At 39.6% G+C, this 27603-nt stretch overlaps 1 protein-coding gene across 6 annotated transcripts in view; it reads right to left on the reverse strand.

Moving 5' to 3' along the window:
• Positions 1 to 224: 224 nt before the first annotated feature.
• Nep3 (M13 family metallopeptidase neprilysin 3) overlaps positions 225 to 27603 on the reverse strand; it is a 43395-nt gene continuing 16016 nt past the window's right edge. For 4 of the 6 annotated variants that reach the window (XM_089241923.1, XM_089241925.1, XM_089241927.1 and 1 more), the window contains 17 exons: positions 14003 to 14324; positions 13626 to 13835; positions 13339 to 13466; positions 9850 to 10068; positions 9528 to 9644; positions 7609 to 7844; positions 7256 to 7478; positions 6966 to 7064; positions 6074 to 6151; positions 5806 to 5968; positions 5653 to 5704; positions 5453 to 5520; positions 4280 to 4404; positions 4040 to 4105; positions 3751 to 3923; positions 3364 to 3503; positions 2421 to 2557 (listed from right to left, as the gene is read on the reverse strand). In XM_089241923.1, coding sequence (XP_089098049.1) covers positions 3404 to 3503; positions 3751 to 3923; positions 4040 to 4105; positions 4280 to 4404; positions 5453 to 5520; positions 5653 to 5704; positions 5806 to 5968; positions 6074 to 6151; positions 6966 to 7064; positions 7256 to 7478; positions 7609 to 7844; positions 9528 to 9644; positions 9850 to 10068; positions 13339 to 13466; positions 13626 to 13835; positions 14003 to 14324 — 2379 coding nt within the window. In that variant the 3' untranslated portion in view covers positions 2421 to 2557; positions 3364 to 3403. Of the gene's footprint in view, positions 2558 to 3363; positions 3504 to 3750; positions 3924 to 4039; positions 4106 to 4279; positions 4405 to 5452; positions 5521 to 5652; positions 5705 to 5805; positions 5969 to 6073; positions 6152 to 6965; positions 7065 to 7255; positions 7479 to 7608; positions 7845 to 9527; positions 9645 to 9849; positions 10069 to 13338; positions 13467 to 13625; positions 13836 to 14002; positions 14325 to 15383; positions 15563 to 26552; positions 26631 to 27603 lie in introns of those variants that run through there. The other 2 variants (XM_089241924.1, XM_089241926.1) reach the window with 2 other exon arrangements.

Below are 27603 nucleotides of genomic sequence, written 5' to 3' on the forward strand. Positions count from 1 at the left end.
ACATTCATTAAATATATATATTAGCTATCTCTCATAACCACACATTTATTCAAGAAATGCTTTACAGAAAACAATGGCGTACACGCACGCACACAAAAAAAGAACAGAACAATATCAATGAATACTGAAAAAGTTAATGAATGGCTAAATTATGAATTCGGATGATTCATCTCTCATTATGCGCTATTTTAATTTTGATAGATTTCACTGACCCGCAGTATTACTTTGCTTTTTTTTTTTTGCGCATTATGCGCTACGTTTTCCTTCCACGTAGAAAAATTCAAGATTTACACTTTTTTCCAGTCACATACCACATTTCTATAAGATGATATTCAAATACCCCTTGGAATCTTATCACATTTGAATCTATAAATAGGATCAATAACCCGTTCGAGTGGATTTATCAAGACGGATGATTGGGGGAGGGGGGGGGGGGGAGTATCCAAAAGAATGGCAGAATTGAAGGAAGCGGTCTATGAGCCAGAATGAATTTGTTAGATTTCACTATAAGCATTTAGACATTTCAATTCTCGGAAATACCATCCGTAAACGGACTTCATTCAGTTGGACCGCTACGATGACACATTGACGTGCTAGGTCATGGAGATTGTCCAAAATGATTCAGCATGTTTTCATGCATCATGTTGTGAATATTATGCTGGATGCTTCACGTACGAGGTTCTGCAAATGGATATGTTACCGATAAACGTTCGTTAAAACTTCCGGGAAAAACCTTTTAGCTGTGAATGCCAACGAGCACTATCGTGCAACAAAATCGCACCCCGTGAAAGCATGCCAGGCCATCTGACCGCACCAGCTTTATGCGGTTCGCCTAATGTGGTGGTCATAGCGGACCAACCCAAGCGCCTTATTTTCTTGCGCAAAACAACTTATCGTGACCAGATGGTACAGAAAGCTATCGCGAAGTCTCGGTGTGGATTTGTGGCACGGCAATGCTCGTCAGCATTCAGAACGGAAATCTTGACGATTGAACGTCGTGTGGCGGCAGATTAGTTTGCAGAACCTCATACTTAAAGTATAATGTTCGCAACACGATAGTGAGCATTGCCGAGCAAAAAAAATCAAACCACGCGGAAGCATGCCGAATCTCTTTTTATGAAGGCTTTATGCAGCTTGCAAGTGATTCTGTATGTTTTCATATAATGTGACTTGGTTATAAGACATTGCTTGCTACCATGTTGAGAACATTATTCAGGATGCTTTTACGTATGAGGTTCGGCGAACCTATCTCTCACGACCCGACTGATTTATTCGTTAAGACTTCCGAAAAAATCTTTTTCGCTGCGAATGCTGACGAGCACTGTCGTGCAACAAAATCAAGCCCGCGAAAAATTTCTAGATCTGGTTACAATGGCTTCATGCAATTTGACCAATGCGGTCATCATAGTGGACAAACAAAAGTACTTTATATATGTATATTCGGGGGTAAAATATCTTTCTCTTCAAGAAGTTAGGTGCCAAGTGGATATTTGCCCTGAATAAGACACTTCCGATTGTCCGCTACGTTGATTGCATTGGGTAAAGTGCATCAAGCTGTCATGATCAGATGGCCCAGTATGCTCTTCGAGTGGTGCAATTTTGTCAACCAGTATTCAAAGCTTTTTTGCGGAAGTCTTAACGAATAAACGTCAAGTAGTCGGTGAAAGAAGTTTGCAGAACCCCATACGTATAGCATCCAGCATAATGTTCGCAACGTAATAACAATAATTGTCGTACAACAGTCACATCACACGAAAGCATGCTGAAACTCTGACAATCTACCTAAAGCCATCATGCTAATGTGCCATCGTACCTAACTACGTCCCGTATTCACGGATGGTATCAGGTCTTCAAGAATTCGGATCTCTGTCAAAATTGCCTCTGGGGAAATTCACGAACACAAGTGCTTTCTCGCTTTCTTAATTTGTCACACCCTAAGTTATATCTCTTCCGTTCGTCTTCAGGAATCTACTCAAACAGGTTTCATATGATTGACTAATATATACTTATGTATACGTATATTTTGAACAATTTTAAACAATTTCCTTCCAAATATATGCTTGTAATATATGTATATTTAAAGCTGTCCAACATTATTTCATACATAACAAATCACATGAGATACAGACAGATGTTTACTGAAAATAAATTTCTATACCCAAAAAATAAAAATTGTATGTATTTCTATGCATAGATATGTCGTGCCATTATGAGTTACCTGTAACACATATAGTGGCTCAATAGTCCTATATTTAAACTAATAACTAGTAATAACTCAAAATTTATATCCGACATGAGAATGGTCACACGGTATCTCGAAAACTTTCTTCCGGTTTTGACGAAATTTGATGACATGGAGAAACGTTCTGGAAAATTCTTTCTGCTCCAATCGTGGAAAAGTGGAATGAATTCAGTAGCAGCAGCGAATAGGACTGAATGTTCCTCGAGGTACGGATAGTTCCGCCATAATAGTAATGTGAAGAAATTTCATCTTTTTTTTTCAGTTTAAAAGAATTTTGCAGATGAAAGATTTATGATTCTGATGACGGTGCAGCAGCTAAAAGGAGGAAAACAAATGTTATAAAATTACGAGTCATTCATCACGCACACTTCGGCACCATCATATAGTAATTTTAAACAGTTTCACCATACTTCGACAAAATCACGCAAATAACGTATGTTTCTCGAGAGGATAAGCTAGACAAAGACTCGAAGATTCTTCATCAATAAAAAGTAGTAACGCACTTAGAGCTCGGATATTTGTTGCCATTGGTAAATCTCGTAACTCTCCAAAACAAGGGCTGGTCCAATTGATCGGGCGGTTAAAAGATTCATTTGTGTTAATCAACTCAAAACTCGATTAAAATTTGTTAAAAGTTTATAATTTAACTTGGTTAGATAAGACTAGACCGATTAGATGGCTTAAATTACGTTCAATACATAACACTCCAAATATGTGACCATGTTTAAAAATTTCTAAAATCAATATTTCGATCAAATTTTTCGAAATGAAGTCGTCATTCAAATCCAACAAAAACTTGTGACGATTTCAAATCGAGTTTCATGGAAGTTTGAGAAGACAAGATCAAAATTTATTCCTCTCCACTGTGAACGGCACTTTTCTAGGGAAACATCAGCTCCCATGACCCACCATTTGAGAGCAGTTTGAAGATGAAAAAGTAACAGTATATGAGAATAGAAATTAGTTTCGAAATCAGTGACTAACCTACTACTGGACCATACGTGCACCACGTCCATATTCCTCTGCGGAACTTCTAACAAATTGTTACGTGTTGAAATGTGCGTGTAACAACTCACGAGTTTGAAATATTCTACGATTTAAAAATGATCAAATATAATTACATTTTTTTTTTGTTTGTAATTGAAATGTAGAGATGGTTGTTCACCAGACCTCACACTTTTTATCGGGATTCATGGCAGACTTTTTCGGACAGCGGAACTCCTTGGAGAAATCTTCTGAATTTGATACTGTGCCTATCACCCTGTGAATGAAAAAAGAAATCAATAAAGCGTTGTTTTTTCCTCCATGATTCGTAATCTAAAACTGAAAATCCCACATAGCACGAGAAGAGATTGTTTCATTCTGACACAACACAACGCCGTATTAATTTTTAGAATCTGTGAAGATGGATAAACGATCACGCCTCAAAATGTAGAAATTTTGCTGAATGTTTTAGGTTTTCTTAAGAAAAAGATTTAAAAAAAAAAACAATTCGAGAACCGATTCACCTGAATTTAGCGGGGCTGTGCGTATCTTCGAGAATCTGTAGGTGCATAGCTTCTGGGGTGCTCGTAGAACACCACACCTGAGCGAAACCCACGAAGAAGAGTTGCTTGTGGTTAAGTGGTATTGCCGGTAGAGGAAGCTCTGGTGGATGACTGGCTGACCAATCTTCGTAGGCCTTGTGAGGGAAAGGAAAAACAGCAAAAAAAAAAATCAATCATTCACGAATTCTTATTTTTCTTCTAATCAAAAATTTCTAGGGGGGGGGGGGAAGAGCAGAAAAATAACGCTTACATGAAATGCCGCTTTCAAGCCACCATTGTCGGCGATGTTTTCTCCCAACGTTTGTTTGCCGTTGAGCTGCGTGCGTGAAAAACATTTCAATCAGGTAAATTGGAAAAGAACGATAGCTTCGATAGAAAGAGTTATTTCTTTTCTTGCTTTTAAATCAAATTCTGTTTCTATAATAGTCGTACATCAGTTTGAAGCTTTTATTACTATTACGACGAAAATCGGTTTAAAAACGGGACTTACGTGCTCGTCATTCTCTGCGAAGGCGGAATACTGATCGACAAAGCACTGGGCTCGGTCGCGGAAGCTCTGGATAGTCTCGTTATTCCACCAGCGATGCAAATTACCTTCCTTGTCATATTCTCGACCTACCACCAGAGAAGATTTACAAAATATATCAATGTCTCATTATAGTCTATTTTTCTCGATTATGTGGAAGGGAGGGGGGGGGGGGAGAATCCAATCCCCTGCAACTCCGAGAATAATAAACCGAGGAAAAGTTACTCCTTTTTCTGTTATTTATACTGTACATAGATTCTATTAACCTAAACAAAAGGAGGAGAAATTCTCATTTCAAACAGTCTCTCATTCTGTTAAGCCACCAGGACCACACGCTCGTGCCAAGGCTGGCCCAATACGTTTCAAGGTTGATGTCATGGGCAAGTAGTGTGGCCGCCCCACCATTGGCAATAATAGTCAAGTGTTGGAGGCTGGAAAGTATTGGATGGCTGTCTTTCAGATCGGGCACAACTCCGATAAATCACCACGGGCAATTTGCTACCGAAGGAGTTGTGCCGGAAGTGTGAATGTGTGTACCCAACTGTGTGTACGTATATATATACCGTTGTCAGATTTTTCAGTGCTGCCATCTATATTTCAGAGATGAAGTGGAATGATTGAATATTTGTACTGTTTGCAGGCCTGTTGCTCTCTGTGGCGAGACATTTTAATAGGGAGATCGTGGACAAATGAAGTCAAAGGTGCCACCCTTCACCCGATCTTCCAATCCGGCTGGCTACACATTGGTCGAAGACCGTTAACTGTCACAACATGCAGAGTGTCCTGGAAGCAAATATTCGCCAAGCTGGGCCAGACTATGCCACTTCTTTGCATCAGGGGAAGGCAAATATTGAAAGCAAATATATTGCGGATGACTATTGGGCCAGGTGTTACCCTGGCTTTATCAAAATGAGCAAAAGCTGTCTCCGCCCACTGGCTGTTAATCGACAGGTTGTGGGAGATGAAAAACATGTTCGAGTAGGGAACAAACACCACACTACCTGGGCTTGCCATTGCTGAAATAAAAGGGTATTAAAGGAGGCAAAATATTTCGCGATTGCCGAAGAGAAGGTTAAGGAAGTATGAAGCTCACCACTGTAAATTATTTTTACAACAGGGTAAACGGAGATAGCTTACCTTGATCATCGAATGCGTGAGTCAACTCGTGACCCATCACTACACCCATCGCCCCGAAATTGAGGGATCTGAAAGAATCAAAAATTAATTCCAAAGGACATCGGGGAGTTAACTTCCCGTCATCTAAAAAAAGGAAAATCCAACGGATGATTTAATTGAGCAATTTCGATGGATTGAGGAAAAAATAGATTGGAACTCACTTGGGGTACTCGCGATCATAGAATGGTGCTTGCAGTATACCGGCAGGAAATACTGAAATGCGTAACAGAAAGCTAGCGTTAGTTCGAACAGAAATATCACTGCCATCACTAGACAAAAAAAAAAAAAAAAAGAAGAAAATTTTATACCAGTACCTATTTGATTCTTGGTAGGTGTGTAATAGGCGTTCACCATCGGCGGAGTCATTTCCCATTCCCTGCGGTTGGTGGGTTTATCGAGCCTCTTCATGCTCTTCGTCAGGGAAAATTGCCCCATCCTTATGTTGTTGTTGAAATACTCGTCTTCTCGGAATTCCAGCTAGAAACGTAACGATAGAGAATATTACCAGAAGATATTGCTCTTAGTAGCTTATTTCTAAAAGGAAAAGATTATTTATGAAGTGCATGCATAGTTTTCCCTTACGCCACTGTATTTTTCATCTAACAAAGTAGCGTTCAAAATATATTCCGGGAAACCCATCATGTCCGTAATGGCATCTGCCTGTAAAAAAAAAAAATCGTAATATATATAACGTAGTCATTACAAAAGTGCATATCAATCACTATCACTACTCATTTTCTTGATTAAGTTTGGCTAAAAAAATATTTAGCTGAAGATCAGTTGGTTAAAGATGCAATTCCCTAGAGCTAGAAGGAAATGCGTGCGCGTTAATGCTTATCGATTCTTTTTTCCGAAGTATTTCCGTTATACTTAATGCTTTTGTTTCATCTATACATACAAAATTGTAGATTTGTGTAGAAAACAGAAAATCAAAGTTCAAATCGAGCTTCGCCAAATTTTGCAAATATACTAAACGTTACTCGACTTAAACGATAGGCTACTTTAAAAATTCGTCAGAGCAGGGTAAATGCCCGAAATGGGCAAAAACTGTCGAGCAACAATGTTTTTTTGGGCCTCAACAATGACTTTTTCAATGTCTACTTTGGTTACCGTGGTTTCCCTAGCAAATGTGTTTCAGACATGCATATGCCTTTACAATGGTTTGTCACTCCTTTAAGTAGCCAGTATACGTCTATGTATAATATGACATGAATGTCGCTCTCCACATGTTAATACAAGATATGCAGAAGACTGGATGTTGCGAAGATATTTATTATTTGAGATGTTAATTTTTTAAAGAAGGAAAAAACTCATCTCTGCCTCTACCGGTAGAGGCAGAGATGAGTTTTTTCCTTCTGAAAACCTGTACGTGAAGGTGGGGGTTAATTTCGCCTTCCCGTCAAATCTTTCCGTGTGTCTTAATAGACTTCAATGGTTTTCATTTGATCGACCCTCACAGAGAAATTAGACGAACCTTTTCCTTTGCCAATTGCCTCGTCTCGGCGTCCATCCACTGTAGGAGTGGCAGATTCTGCTTGAAAGCTGCACGAATCTCATTGATCATCTGCTCAGCCTAGAAAGGTACAAAATATTTGGATCGTTACGATTATTGCACAAATCCGAAATATTCGACTGTGGAAATTATAATCAATTAATTATTAGATAAGATCAAACTGTATATGTGTATATAAAATTTTGAAAATTTGTAGAAGAGCCAAAAGTTTGGGAAAATATAATGCTTTATATAATGATGTACATAACTACCATAGGTTTGCTTTCTCCGTGAAATGCTTCGCGGACGAATATGGCGCCGAGAGCGAATCCAATGACTCCGTTGGTGTCAGATATACAATATCTCCAGGGGCTCTCGCCACCTTCGGAGCCTGCGAGAGCTTTCCTCAGTATCTTGGACGCGTCTCTGAACGGCTTCGACAGGCAAGAAGTCAGGCTTTGGACCAGAGACCAGGCCATGTAATTGCTCAGCACACTAGGTTTGATATACGGGACAAAATAGAATATTTTGAGCTTAAATTAACTAGAAAAACTCTAATAGAGTTCTAGTCAAAATGACATTTGTGTGTTTACGAAAATATTAAAAAAAGGTATTAAATTATTACATTTTCCCCTCTGGTGTGGAAAGGTATTGCGAAACGAGGTCGGACATCTTTTTGACGAATTCGGGCGAGTAGACCACGACCTCGTCGGTTGGGAGGATCTTGCGGTCGACCTTCTTGAAGGCGAAGTTGAAGTATTGAAGCCAATCGACGATCGGTGCCATCTCCCTGAGGTCGCTGATAGTCTTCTTGTTGTAGAGCTCTTCGTCGTCTCGACGCTCGTCAGCTGGTATCGTTATCTGTTACGGAACAAATTATTTCCAAATTAAAATTATAAAAAGTTATAAGTGATCGAACGTACCTCCCTTGGAAGGGAATTCGAAGTTTTTCACGGGAGAGGGACACGAGAAAACTTTAAACGGCTTATTGCCGAGTAGTTTCAAAGGCTGGTACACACCGACCGAGCGATTTTTACAGGGTGTTTAATTAAAGCATTGATCAATTGTGCCCATCTTTGCTTCAGCCCATCCTTTCAGCCCCCCCCCCCCATTCAGCCCATCTTTGGTTCTTCAGATTGTCATAAATTTAGTTTTCTTCCCAAGAACTGTTATTGACTGGAACACAACCTACCACCAAATATTGTAGATTGTACTACGATTTCCGAATTTTCATGTAAGACTAATCGTCATTTTTGTCATACTTAACCACCGCATACTCTTGTAGAAGCCTTGGCCAAGCAATATTGAATAAATAAAGTGCTTACGAGCATGAAATCGGACATGCACATTGAACATTGGTGCTTCTTGAAGCACTAATATTGAATGCATGAAGATTTTTTTTTTTTTAAGTACGGACTTATGTGGCCAGGAAACACCATAAAACTTGAAATTTTAGGAAACTACATTGTTCTGGACCAGAGGACTGTTCGTAAATTGGAGGTTCGTAAAATGAGTAGTCTATAAAACGAAAAAAGCACGGCAGTGATATTGGCGGGGAAAGTTTCTAGGATATCGCGCCAGAATGTTGTTGCCGTTACTATGGATTTTTGATATAATGGTATAACCAATATTTTTTCCGATTTAAAAATTCTAAACAAAAAGATCGTTTTGAACCGATGTTTATTTAAGTATTTTTTTCAAAATCGTAGAAAAAAAAAATTGAAATATTCTGTATAAAGGATCATCGTATAAACCTCCGATATATGAAAACTATTTTGCGGCGAAGGAACACACACTCTACCTTTCTCTTCACTGCAAAGTTAACCTGAAACTATAGCTATACGTAAACGACGTGGTGGATATCCTCCTTTATAAGCGCTATCTGCATAAAAATCGGGCATGCAAATTTTGGGAGATCGGAGGGAGGACCCGTTTAAAAGTCTTGCCAGAGAGCAACAGAACTACAAACAGTACAAATGTTCAGTCATTTCACTTCTGAAATATAGATGGCAGCACTAAAAAAATCACACACAACACTAGATACGTACTCCAAGTGCGTAGCAGACCACCACTGTGGCACAGGTGGGGCTCGAACCCGGGTGCGAGTCCGTCACTATGACCACTTGACCACCACAACAGCCATTGAGAACTATCGCATTAGACAGTTCTATTCTAACGCCAAAGTTGACAAAACAAAAACTCCAGGATTTTAATTTAAAGGGATGAAAAAGTCAGGTTTTAGAATTTCAAAAAACCCCAGTTGTCCCATTTTATCGATTTCCGTTTACTATACGTTCCGTTCGATCAAACGGGATGTATGGTCACAGTACTTGCGTTCTTTTGGATATTCTTATCATTCGGTTACTGTTGTTAGAAACCTCGAATCTCGATGTGATCACATTAAGAGGTGTGGACTATATCGGGGATTTCAAAAGAGGTGGAATTTTGAATTTTAAAAAAGAAATCTTTTGATGACTTCTGATTTGATGTGCATAAAATAAGAAAACAAAATACGCGATGACGACCACAAATAACGGATCTTACGTTGGCCAACTTCGTTTCGAATTCGATGACATCTTCCATCTGCGCTCGCGTCGAGTTCTCTTCTCCTCCGAGCATGACGCCAACTTTCGTCATGTACGTCAAGTAAGCTGACAGAACCTTGTAATAAACAAATAAAATAAGTTCATATGCAGCACACAAATAGCGATCAAGTAACCTTAGCACGTCATTAGTATGTGTTACGTAAATTGCTAAGCTTTTATCAGCAGTTACAATGATTGGGAATATTAATAATTAAAAGCCCAGAAAAAAAAGATTCGGGGCGATTTGAATCATTAAAAAAAAGCTTGAATTCGAGCCACACCTCGTCGTCCTTGCTCTTGTTCAGGTAGTAGTCTCTGGATGGAAGGCCGAGCCCGCCCTGATCCAGCTGTAGTATACTCCGGGAGCTATTCCTCTCGTCTTCGCCGACGCCCCAAGAAAACAGCCTGCCCCTGTTGTACTGGTTGTGGAGGATCTGAAGAGTGTTCTGGAAATTCCATTCGCTTATATCGAAATCACCGCTTATGTTCCAGCCACCGATCTGCAAGAAAAACCAGAAATATTCGTAACAGAATGAAACCGTGTACTAAATTCTTGATTAGATATCCGTTAGGAAACTAAGGTATAGGGAGAGATGAAGTGGCACGAAGATACAAAAATCTATTTTCAAACAACATACAGTGTACTTTACTGCGTATTTATTACAGTGATGGGTATACTGACAATACACAGAGTATAGTATATTGTATGCGATACATCTAGGTGCACGTCCCTGGGGAATAATAACTTCTCAATAACTTAAATCCTAAATAAGTTTTTTCTCAAGCATTATGTTGATGGGAGTACGTATGAATTATACGGGAGCACGTACTTTTCTGTACGGGCGCGTGGTCCCGAGTGTGATCACGGTATCCACATAGTCATTGATCGGTTGAAGGATTATTGCGATTTCCATCTTCGAGGCGGAAATACAAATCGATCTCTCCGTTAGGTCTCGCCACAGAAAGCATAACAGACCCCCCCCCCCTCCGCACAACGGTACAAATAATCATTACAGTTCACTCACAACTTGATACTGCATATAATAGATGGTAGAAGTTTCTTCCCTCACATACGCATGTTTTGGTGAAGGTATACTCACTCTGTTTCCTCGTAGGGTAATAAATACTGCTTACTTTTGCTTTCCTCCTCTTCCCTTTCACGCTCAAGCCGGTTGTGACCGCAGTGTATAAACCTTCCACCTTGCAAGATTCTGGAAGCGTAACTTAAGTCTCTAAAAGTCTTTAATCCTTTCTTCAATCATGCGCGCTGCAGTAAGGCGGGCCCTATCACTGAGCCACCAGAGTACTAAGTTTTTAATCCGCTCAAGTTTGGCATTCGTCTCCGTTGCTTGTCTCACAATAAAAAAGTTTCATGAAATCCGTATACAGTGGAACTTCGGTTCACGAGCGATTTGGTTAACCAGCAATTCTCATAACGAGCAAAAATTTGAAACAAATTTTGACTGTTAACGAGCGATGATTCGCATTACGGGCAAAAAATTTGCGCTTTGTTTATTTTGACGTTATTACAACTGAACTGATGGGTTTTTTTGCTTTCGCCTACACGTGCTACGGAATTTTGAGTAATACTCTCCCCTGCAGTCTCCGGTAAGCATGTCTCACTCGGGAAATTAACACGTGTGAATATTTACGATACGAAACTAAGTTTTCGTTAACTGGAGTTGTCCACTAACGAGGAGTGACGTGAAAAAAACATGACAGGGATCGAGGCTTAGCAACACAGAGTAATAATACTATAGAGTGCGCGCGAGGGGTTACAATGTGAAGCAAAGATCCGGAGTCACGTGACTCCGGTCGAAAGGCTGGTCAGGGAATCTCGCTGGCAATGCTTTCCTTATGGCTACTCGTATGACGATCTACACGCGCTGTCTTATTTTCGATTAGAATGGCCAACACTTGCGCAGCTTTCGGATGTTCTTAGCGGTTTAGGAAAGAGGGACCAGTATCCTTTCACAAGGGAATACTTTTTTGCTTATTCCTCTTCTTATAAATTAAAAATTGGAATATTAAATTGACGATGCAATGGATTTCTGACGTAATCTCAGTTTTTAACGACTCCATTTTGGATTTAATTCAATTAAAGTTCCAAGTTTTGGTAAAATTCAAATGTCATGAATCATTATTAAATGTTTTAATAGAATTTTTGGCAATAAATGATTGAAATTGTGAGTTTTATGAAGTTTTAACTGAAATATACGTCTCCGCGAGATTTGGCGAGCTAGTGAGTTCATTCGAGTTTTGCTCAACTTGGAAGAAAATATGCTTTTCAGAAGGAGAAATTTATGAAAAATATTCTATTTAAATAGAATGTGAGAAAAACTTCCCCCCCCCCCCTCTAGACAATTGCAGTTTTGCATAAAAATGCATAACAACCTCTAAAAATAATAGTATTTTTACCCCTCTTCACACCTGAGATAAAACTATTACAGAAAAGAAATTTTTTTATTCATTAATTTATGTTTGTTGCATGTGAAATTGCCGCTTCAAACAAGAAAATTAATTATTCAATTGATTTTTTGAGTCAATATCTGTACTAAGACCTGAAGTCATATATTGTGTACCTCAGATGTTATCTTGAAAAAGAATCATTCTAAAAACGATTTAATACCTTAAATTAAGATTAACATATGCATACTTTTGTACTTTTGGAGCGAAGAGATTACATATGTCACATACATACATATACACACACACATATATATATATATATATACATATATATATATACATATACATATATATATATACATATATATACATACATATATATACATATATATACATATATATACATACATATACATACATATACATACATATACATACATATACATACATATACATACATATACATACATATACATACATATACATATATATATATATATATATATACACACACACACACTTTGAATTATTACATATATGCTCTACATGGAATTTTAATTCTTATAATTTAGAGAAATTGATGATGAGATTCTGTAATTTTCTTGAGTAAAATCTATTTTAATCCTGAAATATTATGTAAGTGTTTCCAGTTTTGTGTGATGAGGTTATAAAAGGTTTTTCAGGAATGTTAGAAATGAAACTTTTTCTTATTGTTTGAATATTATTTCATGACTGAATATGGCATGAGTGTGAATGTGTTACATTACATAACATAATATGATGCATTATAATTAATTATACATTAATTATGAGTATATAGAGTAATTGTAATGTTCTGGAAAGATATATTTTTGTTTTAATAACCCCTAGTATAAATAAATTTTCGAAATTAAAAGCGACAAAGTGAATGAAGAGAATATTTAAAAATATAAATGAATTAGGCTTTACAACATATACGTTGTTCCGTTTTCCAATATTTGTTTATTTTATAGAATTTATTTTTTCAAATCTGATACTCCCTAAATATTTCACATAAAAATGAGTGAAATTCATTGAAAAAATGAAGGAAAGTTTTCATCAACTTGATCGAATTGAGTCAAATTTCGTTACAGCAACATCCTAGCTTCTGCGAAAACGCGCCAAATGTAATAGCGCAGAACCTGTTCTTTCCCCGACAATACTGCTCATCTTTTCTTCACGTTCGACAAGTTTTATGAATAGCGTGCGCGGTCTATTTATATCTTAAGTCTATGCTTAGCAAGTTTCGGAAGCTCGGGAAAGGGCGATACGTGCAGTCTTCGGACGCTCAAGTATCCCACTGCCGCAAAAATGGGACAAAAACTCTTTTCACATATACGAACCTTTGTGAGAAGATCATGCATCGGAGCCGCACCCAGTTCTTCAACAGTCTCGTTCTTGTCCAAGCAGGACAGGTAGTACGTGCGAGCTTTCCTTTCAGCATCGCTTTGCAGTTCTACCGCTTCGTCCTCTGCCGAGAAGAAATTTATGGCAAGGTTAATTGAAACACTATCAGAAGAAATATGAAATGCCATCACTACCGAATAATAATTTTCATAATGCGTGAAACTGCAACATTACACTGCAGGATAGGATACGAAATTGCATAGGAAAATCCCATTCGTCTTACCGAGAACATTTTTCATGACGACTTGGTTCTCCTGCCAAAGTTTGCCGAACGTGCCCCAGATGGATTTCTCATCGGGGAGCGGATTCCTTTTGATCCATCCACCGCAAGCATATTCGTAGAAGTCCGTGCACGGCTCCACAGATTGATCCATAGCGTTCAGTATGGCACTCGCTACAGTGACGCAGGCTGGTGTTACGCAATACTCTGTACCTGGTGTTAAACGATCAGAATATACCAATTGCAACAGATCCATGAACGCTATAATGATTTACTACACATGGTTACGATAACGAAATAGCATACTCAGCGTGTACTTGAGGGCTATTTCAGCCCTTTGGAATAAGAATTCATACTTGGAATAATTCAGACATAGTTACCTCCGGAAATCGACGTGTTAACGGACGTTACTCGAACCACTTTCATGGGCTCGGCACCTGAACATGAATACAAAATGGACCACAAGATTATCACGACGAGCAGCAGGACCAGGACAATGATGGCCAAACACCTCTCGAGTGGAGAAGCTTTCTGCCACACGTTACGTTTCCTTCCCGTAGAGTAACGCACTTGCGTGTTCATCATACCTGGACCGCATACTGCCGGATTGCCCGATGTGGACACCATGGGAGCTTCGGCCGCCATGCTGGCCATGCTGCTGGTGTCTTCTTCGTCCAACTCAGTTCGCTTATAGCGAGGCATCTGCGTATAACGGTATTATGCATTAAAAACAAAATTTAACATGCAGAACTTACACAATTAGTCGAAAAATGTATGTATTAAAAAATGCCTTGATTGCAGAGAAAAAGATGTATTGCTAGATTTCTCAAATTGAGCATCATAGGGATTGACAGCTTTCCGCTACACGCGATATAAGGGAAGAGTAGCGCGAGCCCTCTTAGATGTAGCCACCGACTCGTTAATTATCTAGTCATCCTGTTCACATTACGTGAGAGCTCAGCAAAACGCAGCATGAAGAGTACAACATGAAAACAAGAGGTAGTGGGGACCCAGCTTTGAAGACTTCTTATTGGTCATCGCACCTGTGCTTGGTGATTTACAGCCACCTGTTTAAGCAATTTACCTGTCGTATATTTGGTTGTTATATTTTTCAATATAACTTTATTCAAAAAATTCAAATTAACCAATTCCCTGGACAGATCACATGGATCCCTTGGGAATACGTGAAAATCACGTGATTATAAAAATTTAAAAAATAAATTCAATGAGTGGAAAGGGTTTTACATCAGTATAAGACACGGAAACCACGAGAATTAAATTTGCATCGAAAAGAAGAATATATGATCGAAAAATGACAAGAAACACTTTCACGAATGACATTGCCTGGCAGTGTTTCTAGTTTTGAAGTGAGAATCCCTTCCATTTTCACAATTGTGTTTTGGTGGAAACTATCTTAGCTGCTGCTGCTGCTGTCACTTGAGAAACTTCAGCCTAACTCATCCGCCGTCTTTGAATTACAGTGTGACGTCGGTACTATCGTTATATCCAACCGCTGTTCTATATCTTACTTTCTTTTAACGATTAAGCGTTTTACTGGGACTGGCAAAATCAATTTTTCCCCCTTAGAGATTGAGGACGATGAGTCTACCTTCCTTTCAAGGCACCTTAACTATCTCTAGAAAACTTGGGTGTATGTATCTCAAACATTTCTGAGGAATTTCTTATCAATTTAACGGTAGATGCCTGAAACACACATGCCTCATGTTACTCGAGCCACACAATATAGAAATTTTAGCTTACCTATACTACACGGCGATGCGAAAGCAATCCCATTTTTGAGACAATGCAACTGTAAACACACAATGAAACGAGAACTACTAGATGCTAAAAAGTTTTGCAAGTATTAAAAAAAACGACGCACCACGAGTGTGTGTGTGTGGCACAGTTTCCAAAGTTACAACTACGAAGAGTCTCACAACAAACATAACTTTCCACAAAAGAGAGAGAAGGAGCGAAAAAGATAAGATTTTTCATTAATAGTATAACGAGATGGGACAGTGCGTTTTCACAAAAATAGAACAGTGTTTCCGAGGGTAAGGAAAACAGAATACCATTAATTCATCTTTATGGGTGCCGTTATCAGGAAACGGCGCGTAATATATTTAATGCGAAATCAAACAAATGTAGCTCCGAGTCACAAACACTCATAATCTTATCGGAAACGTGTTGCTGAGTTTTCCCATCTGTTCGCCGATATATTTCACCCAAATAGTACTATTTGTGAAGACTGTAATAAACTAGACTAACACGATCCATGAATGAAGCGACATCGAATTGTTAACATTGCAAAAATTTACGAGGGAATGAATTTAAGGAGGCAAAATAGCTTAAAAAGAAATCGTCGAAGACAATGCAATGAAGTGGTACAGGGTGTCCTAATGGGTACGAAGCGTCAGATTCCTGTATGTTCCGATACAGATCGAGACGACTATTTGTATTATTTCTATTGGAATCTGGCACTGCCTACACCCCCCCCCCCCATCTATTAGGAAAGGCTACTGTTAATTAATTCCGTTGTTTGTGTCCAGGCAGGAGGCGCATCTATTCGACGTCTATCAAGAAAATATAAATATTTGTTCAAGAAAAAAGCCATTTTTTTACGTGCGTGGACCTACTTTTTTCTCTTCTACGGTGAGGCAGTACGTCATATACATTAATGGTGCATATATTGATTTTGCGCGTGAGTGGAAATATGTTCAATATCTCTGAGAGGAAGCATTACAAAGAAATCTCTAGAAATCCTGTAGGATGTCCAACAGTAGTGCCAGGTTTATCTGGATTCATCCCTCTTGATGGAAAAAGAATTGAAGTGGTGCCATGACAGCGCTACCTTGTAAAGCAGCATACCCTAAAATCAGGCAATCACCGATTTGAATTATGAAGACGAGTTCATACTGCGATTGGCGATTTCAGCTCGAAGCGAAACTCCAAGTGATCCGGACGCTACTAAGGCCGTGCACATAGCGCGGCGATCAAGGGGGTGCGGGAGTGCATAAGAGAGAAAAAAACAATTGTATTGTTTTTTCTACACCCCCACATACTCAAGAAGCAAAGGGAAAGAAAAAGAGCTCAACGAGGTGAGCGATTTGAACAAACCAGTTTCTTTTCACCTCGATCTGCTCACGCCACGCATGTGAGGTTTCGTCAAAACGATCACATGCTCATGACACGTGATTTGGTGTATCAGTGGTTTAAATTCCATCGTGTTCTTTTTGAATTCTTCAAAGAGCTGTAGTTCTGTTTTCCTCAGTGTATACTTTATATATCGAGGGTTTCTCTAAATAAATTTTATGTCACTTCTAATGAGATTTCTCTTATATTTAAACCCCACGTGTGAACGTATGCAATTAGGCTGAATGCAGGCTCTTCATATGAATGTGTGCTAAGGAAAAAATCTGATGAGTCTTGGATCCGCATTTAAAAAGAACTAGAATTGCGTTGCGAGCGTCACGTCGAAGGGGATGTTCTAAGTGGCTGCACCATTGCTACTAGAATAATTTCATTTGTGGTTTTTTTTCCCAGGTTATATGGCCATCACCAGAAAATTATTGTAACAAACGCACGTATGACGTGGTAATAAAATATGAATAAATGTTAAAGCTGTTTTCTACACATGGAAAATATTCGCTTCGTAAGTATTGTTGTTGGTGTACTTTAGTGTGTGTAAGCCAAAGAATATCGTGAACAGCAAGAAATATGCCCATGCCATTGAGTTCCGGATATCGACGATTCATAAAACAGTAAAACCTCTCAAAAAGGCCAATTTTCAATATGATCAATTTTTTCTGATCCATAATCTCCCCCGTTCACATGGGTTAATCCTTTTGAAAATGCAACTTTTCTTGAAGGTGGTTTTCTGAAGTAAGTGCTCTTTTGAAAGGTTTCAATTGCCCTTATTGTGATTAGTGGTTGTCGGAACCCTTCCAGAGAACACTGTTTTCATGTTATTTATTATTTTTTGCCTGATGACAATTTCAGTTCATGATCAATCTGTTTTCGTATAAAAATTGAGCGGACTTTATCAGCACCTCCCTACAGATACAAGGCCTCGCACGGGTTGCAATAAATGTCAGACTACCTAGCAAGTTTGCCACATTTTGAAACCATCCTATTTCGTTTTTTATTTTGGCGTTGAATCTTCCTGATTGGTCACAAATACTGCATAGTGATTGGATGTGGGGCATAGAAATCGCCAATTCTGAGCCCGATCATTTCTTCTCCTCACAACGATGACACTGGCACGAGCAGGGAATTTTTTCCCCCTGAATATTCTGAGGGAAAATGGACTACTTACTGACGTCACAAGCAGCGTGTGGAGGCCTACAATCTCTAGGATGTGCTGATTATATTGTCATTTCACAAAGCATGCCGTTGAGTGAGCATAAACTTCGGAAAAACAATTCTCGCTCTATGTAGGTAAAACGTACCAAGAACTATCTGAAAATTATCACTACCACTGCACCGTAAATATAAACATTCGTCTCGGGAATTCAAATCGAACTGGTATGTACAGCGGAAGATAAGAGTTTAAATGTGTGACCCTAACGCAATGATTCTTTTGTCACCCACGGCTCCCTAGCCGAAAGTGCCAAGCAGGTACAATTAAATTTCGGCAGCTCACCGTGACGACCCTAACAAACACTGGCGATGGCTCCAAGAGCCAAGGCGAACAATTTCAGAACCACTGCCTAAAGAGTACCGAAATTCCCAGCGGACTCATCGTCCTCCTTTTAAAAAGAGAAAAACCACTTCTCATTCGAAGCTGCGTTTAATTGGAGAAAACCGGCATAGGGAACAGCTATTGGCTGTAGTGATAATACCGCAGTGTCAGAAACGGCAGATGAGTCAGCGTGGGGTTTGCTATACACTGCCCTAACGTATTTTATTATGATGTCAGAGTTTTGAGATTTTCGTGTTCGATAAGTGTTTTCATCTCTCATTAGAAAGTAGAGGTAATTGAATTTTTGTGCTTGTATAAATTATCACAAGAACGTAGCCAAACTATCTTCTCATCGGATCGGATGATATGAGGGTGGTTATGGGCTTACCTTTAAGTTGCATCCAAGCAATCTTAAATATGGGTAATCAGTCTCCTCCTAGAGATAGCACGCTGCTTGTGACGTCCGCAAGTAGTCCATTTTCACTCAGAATATTCAGGAAAAAATTCCCTGCTCGTGCACATAACCATGTGTGTAAAAAATTATCGTGCTCAGAATTGGCGGTTTCTATAGCCCACATCCAATCACTGTGGTATTTGGAAGCCAACCAGGAATATTCCACACTAAAATAAGAAACGAAATGGGATGCTATGTTTCAAAATGTGGTAAACTTTTGCTAGATAGTCTGAATGACGTTTATGGCAGCCCGTATGGAGGCCTATCTCTAGGAGGTGCCGATTCAATGCGGTTATACGTCTAAAAACATTATGGGAAATTTATGATAACCCTATTCAATGGATGATAAATTTCTGAATAATAAGGATATTAAAATGATAAATTTGCCAATCGGCTCGTCGAACCGATTTTTTTTCTCTTATCACACACGAGGCACGCATAATTTTATACGAGACATAGATGTGTCCGACGTTTATTACGTTTGATTCAGTAATGCGATAACGAGTAGAATGGTTACATTTTTAATGTGCCTCGTTTCATGTAACGGTTCCTCCTCTTGAACTAGAGCTGATGTGGCGTCGGTGGTGGGCGCACGTTCTTTCTCGCGTCTACGACTCGTCGCAAACACATTTTCAAGGTTGAGGCTACTACAACCAACGGCAAAAGACCCGATCGATTTTTCCAGCGTTGCTCGCTTTTCTACTGCGAGGGTGGACAAAACCTTTCTCAGACAAAACAGAGGGAAGCCCAGGACGTTCCTTTCGATCATTTATCGATCCGATATACGAGAGTTGTTTCATACGTAAAGTAAAAAATGGTGTGTTTGCTTTTCTGGGAAAATATATTTGTTTTATATTTTTCAACATATTCTCTCCTTCAAGCTCCACGCACTTTTTTCAATGATAAGAAAATGGGATAAAGAAATTTTAACAACTTTTCAAAAAATAAAAGTCGTTCACAGCTGCAATGGCCTCTTCATTTCGTCACGAAAAAATTTCTTGAAAGCGAAACTTTCAATATTGAAAGCAGGTAAAAGTCGCGCGGGAGACAAATCTGTAGAATTTGGAGGATGAGGGCAGGGCCAGGCTTAGGAATTTCGTGGTCCGGGGCAAAAGAAAAAAAAAGATGCGGCCCGTTCTCTAAAAAAAATGTATACAATATTTCCCGACTTATGAACTTCCCGAGTTGCGAGCAGAAATATTTTGGCAGTCTTGGCTGCACAGCGTGTAACGAAAATTGTACGGACAATGTGATGAAGGAAAAAAAAAATCGGGATGTTGAAGGGGAAAATAATGTTGAGAAAAGTTTATTAGTATAGGCCTAGTCATTTTCATTGTGTACATTGGAACAGGGTCACAACTGGGGGGGGGGGCAGACCAGAGGGGCCACTACTACTACTAAACCACATATGTACCTTGTCCATATTCCTCTGCGGAACCACTAACGAATTGGTACGTGCGTGAATGTTCGTGTAGTGAAACCTGACATGAAGTTTGTTTGTGTGTAATGCTTGTTATGTGCAGTGCTGCCATCTACCACCAGTTTTTCTAACTATGAGTGAAGTGTAATGATTGAGTAATTTATCGTTGTAGGCCTGTTGCTCTCTGTGGCGAGACTTTAATGGGAAGATCGGCTCGCATTAGCACCTCGAAGTTGGGAACCACAGGAAACCAACTTCAGTCAACCACCACTGCGGTGACGGTGGGGTTCGAACCTGGATCCTCGCGATGCGAGTCCGTCAGACCAGAGGGGCAACAAATTTCACCCTTTCAACCTCTTCAACATTAGAGAGGGGTGCCAAAATGCGTGCTTTCCCCAGCTGACCAAACATTTAGCGGGCGGTCCCGATTGGAAATATTGGGGGGGGGGGGCTAAATCCAAATGTTTCCATTGCTATTACAAATATTAGTATGGGGGGGGGGGAAGTGATCTTAATACAAGTTTACACATATGTTCTTCGGAATTCTTTCACTAATTGTAATGGCTAGCAGCGCTTTGGTGTTATCGGGGGGTTGAAACTGGAAGCAGCTTTTCCCACGAAATGCAAGTTTCAGGAGAAAAAATTAAAATTTCCACAAATATTTCCCATTCCATAAAAGGGTTTCTTTCAGGAAAATTGCGGTCTGGTGAGACAATTTTTCACACCTGTCCAAGTCCGGGCCTGGACGAAAAGCCTAATTCACGCGATTAGGCCATTGCAATGGTATATTTTGAGATGGGAGCATTGGATTGGTGAGATAAGATGACACACAAAAACAGCCCTATCAGTTTTTATCTGCGGCAGTTCTTTCAAATTTCCGAGAAGTAGGACATAACTAATTAGTCTCTGTTCTTCTGACTGGTAAATCCCATGTTTCATCCACAGTCAAAAATCGACTACGCACAACTCAATTGGTAGTAAATTGCCCGTGGCGATAGACTAGGGTTGTGCTCGGTTTGAAAAAAAAAAAAAAAAAAAAGGTACTCACGGTTGAAATAATTTGAAAGCAATCTTGCTGCAAAATTCTCAGATTTACCTTACTTCATAAACGACCCTCGTAAGAGCGAAAATTTGAGGGAAAATTGTTAGATTCCGCACGATTTTTGTAATATCGGAACGGACACAAGTGCACAAAATGAAGTGGATGCAATTCACGAGCTTTATTTAGCATCATAAATCCACGGATAACTAAATCATCCCCCAACCGAGACTGAGAACTCTGTTATACGCTTAAACACGGCGCTAATTATGAATGATGTGGACACCGACTCCACAGAGACGGTCATCACTCCTCGCGCAATTACATACACCACACGCAGTCTCGTTACTGGTTTCCACAAAACTGATGGGGGGAAATGAAAACCCGATCGAGAGGATTACGGCTACTGATCACTGTCACCAATAAACGCATTTTCGGCATGGAAAACGGAGATCATTATCTTATATGGTTGGACAACGAGGATGGTTAATTGGTACCGGAAACAAGCCACGCATTCTTTCAAAACGATCGGTGTAGTGGTTTTCCAATAATTCTTTTGAATACAGTCAAACTCGGTTATTACGACATTCAAGACATCCCAAAATGGTGTCGTTATAACCTTGGTTCTTAACCCCTTTACGATCAGGGACGTAATATTGCGTCCAAATGCCAGTGGAATAAATCCAATCCAGAGCTGATTGTTTGTCTTCAATCTATTTTTTTCTTCATCGTGAAGCTTTACTGTAAATCTATGAAACAAAGTTGTGTATGTTCCCCCTTCTCTGTTCTTCTAAGATTCCCCCGTTCTCCTCAGCTCTTTCGCCCCTTCCTAATTTTCCAGGGCATTCCCCTCCCCTACATATAATGTATCTTTCTCCAAATAAATCCACCTATTATATAGTATACATGAAAGAAAACACGTAGGTAAGGGTGAAAAATCAAGGTACTATACATCTCTAATCTCTCTAACGCTTATCTAATTACTACTGCCTGTTCTGTTCCTCCCCATCCTTAGTTTTTTTTTTCTTTGCCTCTTTTTTATCATGCGAACAAGGCAACCATATTTATCTCGCCTATACGTCTATTACAGATAAGATTTTTCGGCAACAGCTTTTATACAAAGGGGGTTAAGATATATCTTCATTAACTCCCTTCACGTACAAGGTTTTGGCAACAAATTTGGATTTTCTATATTTGATGAACCGGCGATAAATCTGGTAACCTTGTTCTAACGTAACAGCCCCATAAAACAGGAAACGGGAAAAAAGTAGAAAAGGAAAAAGATGAACAAAAAAAAGGAAAAAACAGTATAACAGATAAGTAGATAAGGATACTGTCGATTTTTAACCTTCCGTATTTTCTTTCACCCTTACATTTGTATAGTAGAAAGATATATGTAGGGAAAAAACCAACAGGAGTATAGGAAAAACGGGGGGGGGGGAGGGGAACTACTGAGCTTCATAGGGTTACTACAAGGATTCACGATGATGAGAGAAAAAAACAGAACTGGATTGAATTTATCCCGCTGGCGTTTGGACGAAAAATATTTCATCGATCGTTAAGGGGTTATTTCCCGCTTTACGAGTATAGTAAAAAAAACAAAGCTTTTACAACCCTCCTGCATATATGTATGCGAAAATGTCAGCTGAACGCATGCTTGAAATCTGAACTAAACAAGAACCATATTTTCCTACATATAATCCGCAGTAGGGGCTTAAGCTAGGGTCACAATAACGCCCAGCCTCGTCCAATGGTCATTCGCAAATATTTTCTTCCAATGTTTGCTTGCTTCTGCCGGAATGAAGCACCAGCAGAGTAGACTGTCTACAAGCTGGTCTAGCCTGGCTAATGTTCTTTGGCGAATATTTGCTTCAAGAACAATCTCCGTGTTGCGACTGTTGGCCAATGTGTGGTTAGACGGAAGATCGCGAAGTCAAGGCGTCTCCTTTGACTTGGGGCTGGAAGGTCCTCGTCGTTCTCTTTGGCCAGCCTTCCAATACTTTTCAGCTTCACATCTGATGATCATTGCCAATGTTGTCGCGTCTTGGTGGCCATGAAAAAAAAACCTGCTTTTGTTCAAAGTGATTCTAATCGTTAAAATGAAACAGCAATTGGGTGTTAGAGATGACATGTCGTGCTTCACACAAATATGGCGGATAAGCCATCCTGGAATTTCGAGCCTTAGTTTTGCCTTTCAGTTAGAAATAATTGAAGCCTTTAGTTTTGGCTTTCATGCATTAAGATAGGGCTACTCGTTTTCAGCCTAGTCCAATAGGCATTCACAAATATTATTTCTTCCAATTTTTCTTGCTGCAATGAAGCAAAAGCAGAATACTGGTTGTACGACGCTTGGCAATTGTATGCCAAAACCTAGGGCTTTAACTTCGCAGTAGGAAGAGAAACTAGTCGCCAAACAATTTCTTAAACTTCTGAAAATTCGATACACGAAATGAGAGCGATATATGTAGTAAAAATATTTAAATGTGATATGCGCTATATTTTCTGAAATTAAGCGCTTATTTCATTTCTTTTCATAAGAAATGAAATAAGCTGGCTACACGCTGGCCCCAATGTTCCAGAATACACCGTGTTGTGACTGTTGACGTTCTTCGACCGATGTGCGTGGCCAGACGGATTGAAAAATCGTGAAGGAAGGCACCCCTTTTGATTTTGGATGGAATATGGAAGGCCCTGGTGGTTCTGTTCGACACCAGTCTTCCAACACCTTCCAGCCTCCAACATTTGGCGATCATTGCCAATGATGGAGCGGCAACACTACTCGCCCATGACCAAGTTTCGAACATATTGGGTCAGGACGGACAGGAGTAGTTTAACTAAAAAGGCAGATGAAGCTTCGTACGATTGCCCCGCATCGTCAAGTCAAAATTTTTAATTTACATAAATTTCATGGAAATAGATTCTAGGTTATAGTAGGCTACACTTACCCGCCATCGGTTTATTCCAAGAGTGAGTAGGGTACAGCCACATTTTCGTTTAAAAATCGAACCGGTTATTTCGATAAAATTTCTAGGGTGGGGAAGAGAAATTAGTCTCGCCACCAAATTTAATTTCTTAGACTTCTGAAAATTTGATACATGAAATGACTGAGATTATTCAGTATTGTTCCAAAAAAAAAAAATTGCGCATTGCGTTTAAATCTTTTCATAAAGATACGAAACTTGCTAAACTGGTAATTAAGGATAAAGTTAGTTTTTGAGAAAATTACCCTCTTCTTCATAAAAATGTGATCGCGTGTTTGTTGCGCAGGGTGACTCGGGGAAAATCCGATCGCCAACACGAATCATCATTAAATACACGCAATTATTTCACACGACAAGGCTAGGTTGGTGTTAATGCCAGAAAAATTTAATAATAAGATGCGTTATGTTGTGAAATACTGGTTTTTTTTTTTTGTCTTTCATTTCAGGTGAATTCATTAAAATGTCTACTTCAAACGTGACTGGATAGACTCATTACTTTCTCACATTCACGTGGTGTGCAGCCGCTATTAAGAACGGTTTTTTTTCAGTGGACAATCCCCTGTGAGATGGGGCACCGCTAAAGCTACACTAAAGAAGGTAAGTGATAGTTGCGGCGAAACTGGACCCTGCGCTTTTGGTAGCCCCCCCCCCCCCACACTCGTTGGAATATGAATGAAAAAATTTCCTTCACTCATGATCATCTTCGCCGTAATTATGAAAATGTTCATGAACGTTTAAAAATATCTGTATGAGAAATTAGCGAACGTTAGTTATACAGTATATTCCAACCAAATCTATCTTTCTTAAATCCAGATGAGGGCTGAACGACCCCTCACCCCAAAAATCCATTACAGGTTAAAAAATGGGCGTCCCATAAAATACGGTACGTTAATGGCCATTAATATGCGAATAAAATTCGTCAATAGTTTGAAAATTCATAAAAATTGAAGGATTTGGCATTTTTAATGCATTTTGCGAAAAAGTTCTCAGGTTTCTGTACAGAAAAAAAAAAAAAAAAATAGTTCAAATTTCTGTTGATAGATGAAGCACACCATTGCACGGAAGCAAACCACTGGAAATATGCAAGTCCTATAAAACGCAGAATGTAAGATTAACAGCTCATTTCTGAATTTTCCTGTCACTGACGCTTACATAAGGTTTTCATTGCGATATTGACATTGGTGGTTGAAGCACTATTGGTGAAGTTGTTTTACTTTAGCTACGGATCGCCGACTGAAGCTTTGCGAATGTTTTGGACACCGAAAAGATTGAAGATTCAGCTCCTTCTATTGAGGAAATTAAGAATTGTTTTCTGTACCGCAAAATATACCCTTCATGAAAATAACCTATTTTGCAAACCACGTTCGAATCTATAAATTCATAAAAATTGAAGGAATTGGTAAACTATTTACGAACATATGGGACACTATAATAAGTCCCCCTCCCCAGACCTTGGTTTCGTGCCTGTACCATGATGAAGGGGGGGGGGGTATTATTTTTCCGCAGCAGGCCTCGTGTCTGTTAAGGGTAGCCCTGGCAAGACTCACTAGATATTACAAAATTTCCAGTCGTGAAAACTTCGAACACAATGTATGGCTACACCATACTTGCCATGCTCAATCCATGGTATGCTCTGCTCAATTTATGGCTCATGGGCGAAACGTGGCCCTCGGAGTCATTTTATGTGGTCCGCGATATCAAACCTAAAAATGAACTCAGTGGTACATTTACAGATTACTCAAGGGAGGACCCGCAGAACATTTACAGATTACTTTTACCACCCGCAGTACATTTCTACATCACTTATGAGAATGCGGCACATTTACAACATAATCGGAGATAGACTTGAAAGTCTGGGGTGGCACGATGATGTTGTATATGTGTATATATGAAGTAACATTCGATCAGTCTGCTCCGTCTTTGACTCTGGGGGAAGGGCTCACCCCCCATGATTTACGGATTACTTAAATGATTCGTGGCACAATTCGAGCACTTAAGCCACCCGAGACAGTGCCATCTTAACGCATGGGTCCACCCGGGCCTCAAGAGAAGAGCGAGACCTCACAAAGATGCGATCTAGTTGAAATTTTCGAAGCATGAAATTTGCCATGGTTAGGTCCATACTCTTAAGAAGGCCCTAACCAGTTCCACATCACTTTAGTGAAGCGCGGTACGATTCCAGACTATTTAAGTGACCTGCAGTGGTGTTTTAGATCACTAAGGTGGCCCTCGACACGTTTTCAAACCAATGAAGCGGCCCGCACTTTCCCAAAGGTCGGGCCACCCTTGGGCTACAAAGTAGCCAAGGACAAAAGTCTAGATTTTTATAGAGGTCGAAACATAAATAATACTTACTGAGAGCCGGGATTATTTCGACATCGGAGGAGAAAATACATTAAAACCACCGTCTATTCAAAAGAACTGACCTCTGAGCTTGAGAAGAAAAAAAAAAAAACCGACGAGGGTTGTCAGTTACACACACCAAGCTCAGACACCAAACACACACACACTTCCTCGATCTCATTTCTTCTCAATTGCGTCGAATGAGAAGAAAAAGACAAGTAAGTCTCTTAGTGCGAAATAACATGTGAAAATTATTTCTGTTTTTTTTTTCTTCTCATTTACTCGCCTTCGTCGTTGTTTTATTAGCGGCGCCATTATGAAATAGGCGTTGATGATCGCCCGTCGCGAGAGATGGGGTTCCCCTGCCTTCGCTTCACAACGAAATAAATCACCACCCATGATTATCATCATCTCCGTCAGAAACAGATTATTTATCACTCTTAGAAGAAAAAAAAATGATCGACTTAATCTCCCCGAACGCGATTCTCGAATGTCACTCGTTGTATAACGTCAATCAGCGGAGATCTCAGTGGATTAGCACGAAGTTTGAACGTTTACCAGGGCCGTAACTAGGATTTTCATGATTGGGGGGGGGGGGAAGGGCGTGGTTTTGCTGCCCTCTCATACTGTAAAATTCGATGACATTGTATATCGTTATTTCTTAAAATTTACCGCCCCCTGCGGTTTGCCATCCGGGCCAGTTGAGCATTTTGCCTCTTTCTGATTTCGTCCCTACGTTAACGAGCCACGCTTTTAAAGTCAACGAACTCGGATGTAACGACAAATTTTCCAGCGATTTCGTTCTCGTAGTGTTTTTTACCCAAGAAATACTTGTAATTTCAGGCTCAATACGTTGATTAAATGCTAGCTTCTTTTTCTCTCGATAATTATAGCAATAAGAATTCGTTGACTGCCGATCGTCGCTCAGTTTCCATTTATTGCGGGGTTCTTAACCAGGGGGTCCTTTGAGATTTCAAAAGGTTTGTGAATTTGGGCAAGAAAGCAACTCAATGGTGCTATATACCGAATATTAAGGGGGTTCCGTGGACTTAATTTTATCAAC

Source organism: Pholcus phalangioides, unplaced genomic scaffold (assembly GCF_987345545.1).
Source record: "Pholcus phalangioides strain wild (caught in Gottingen) unplaced genomic scaffold, Ppha-v1.0 ptg000014l_1, whole genome shotgun sequence".
Taxonomy (NCBI): domain Eukaryota; kingdom Metazoa; phylum Arthropoda; class Arachnida; order Araneae; family Pholcidae; genus Pholcus; species Pholcus phalangioides.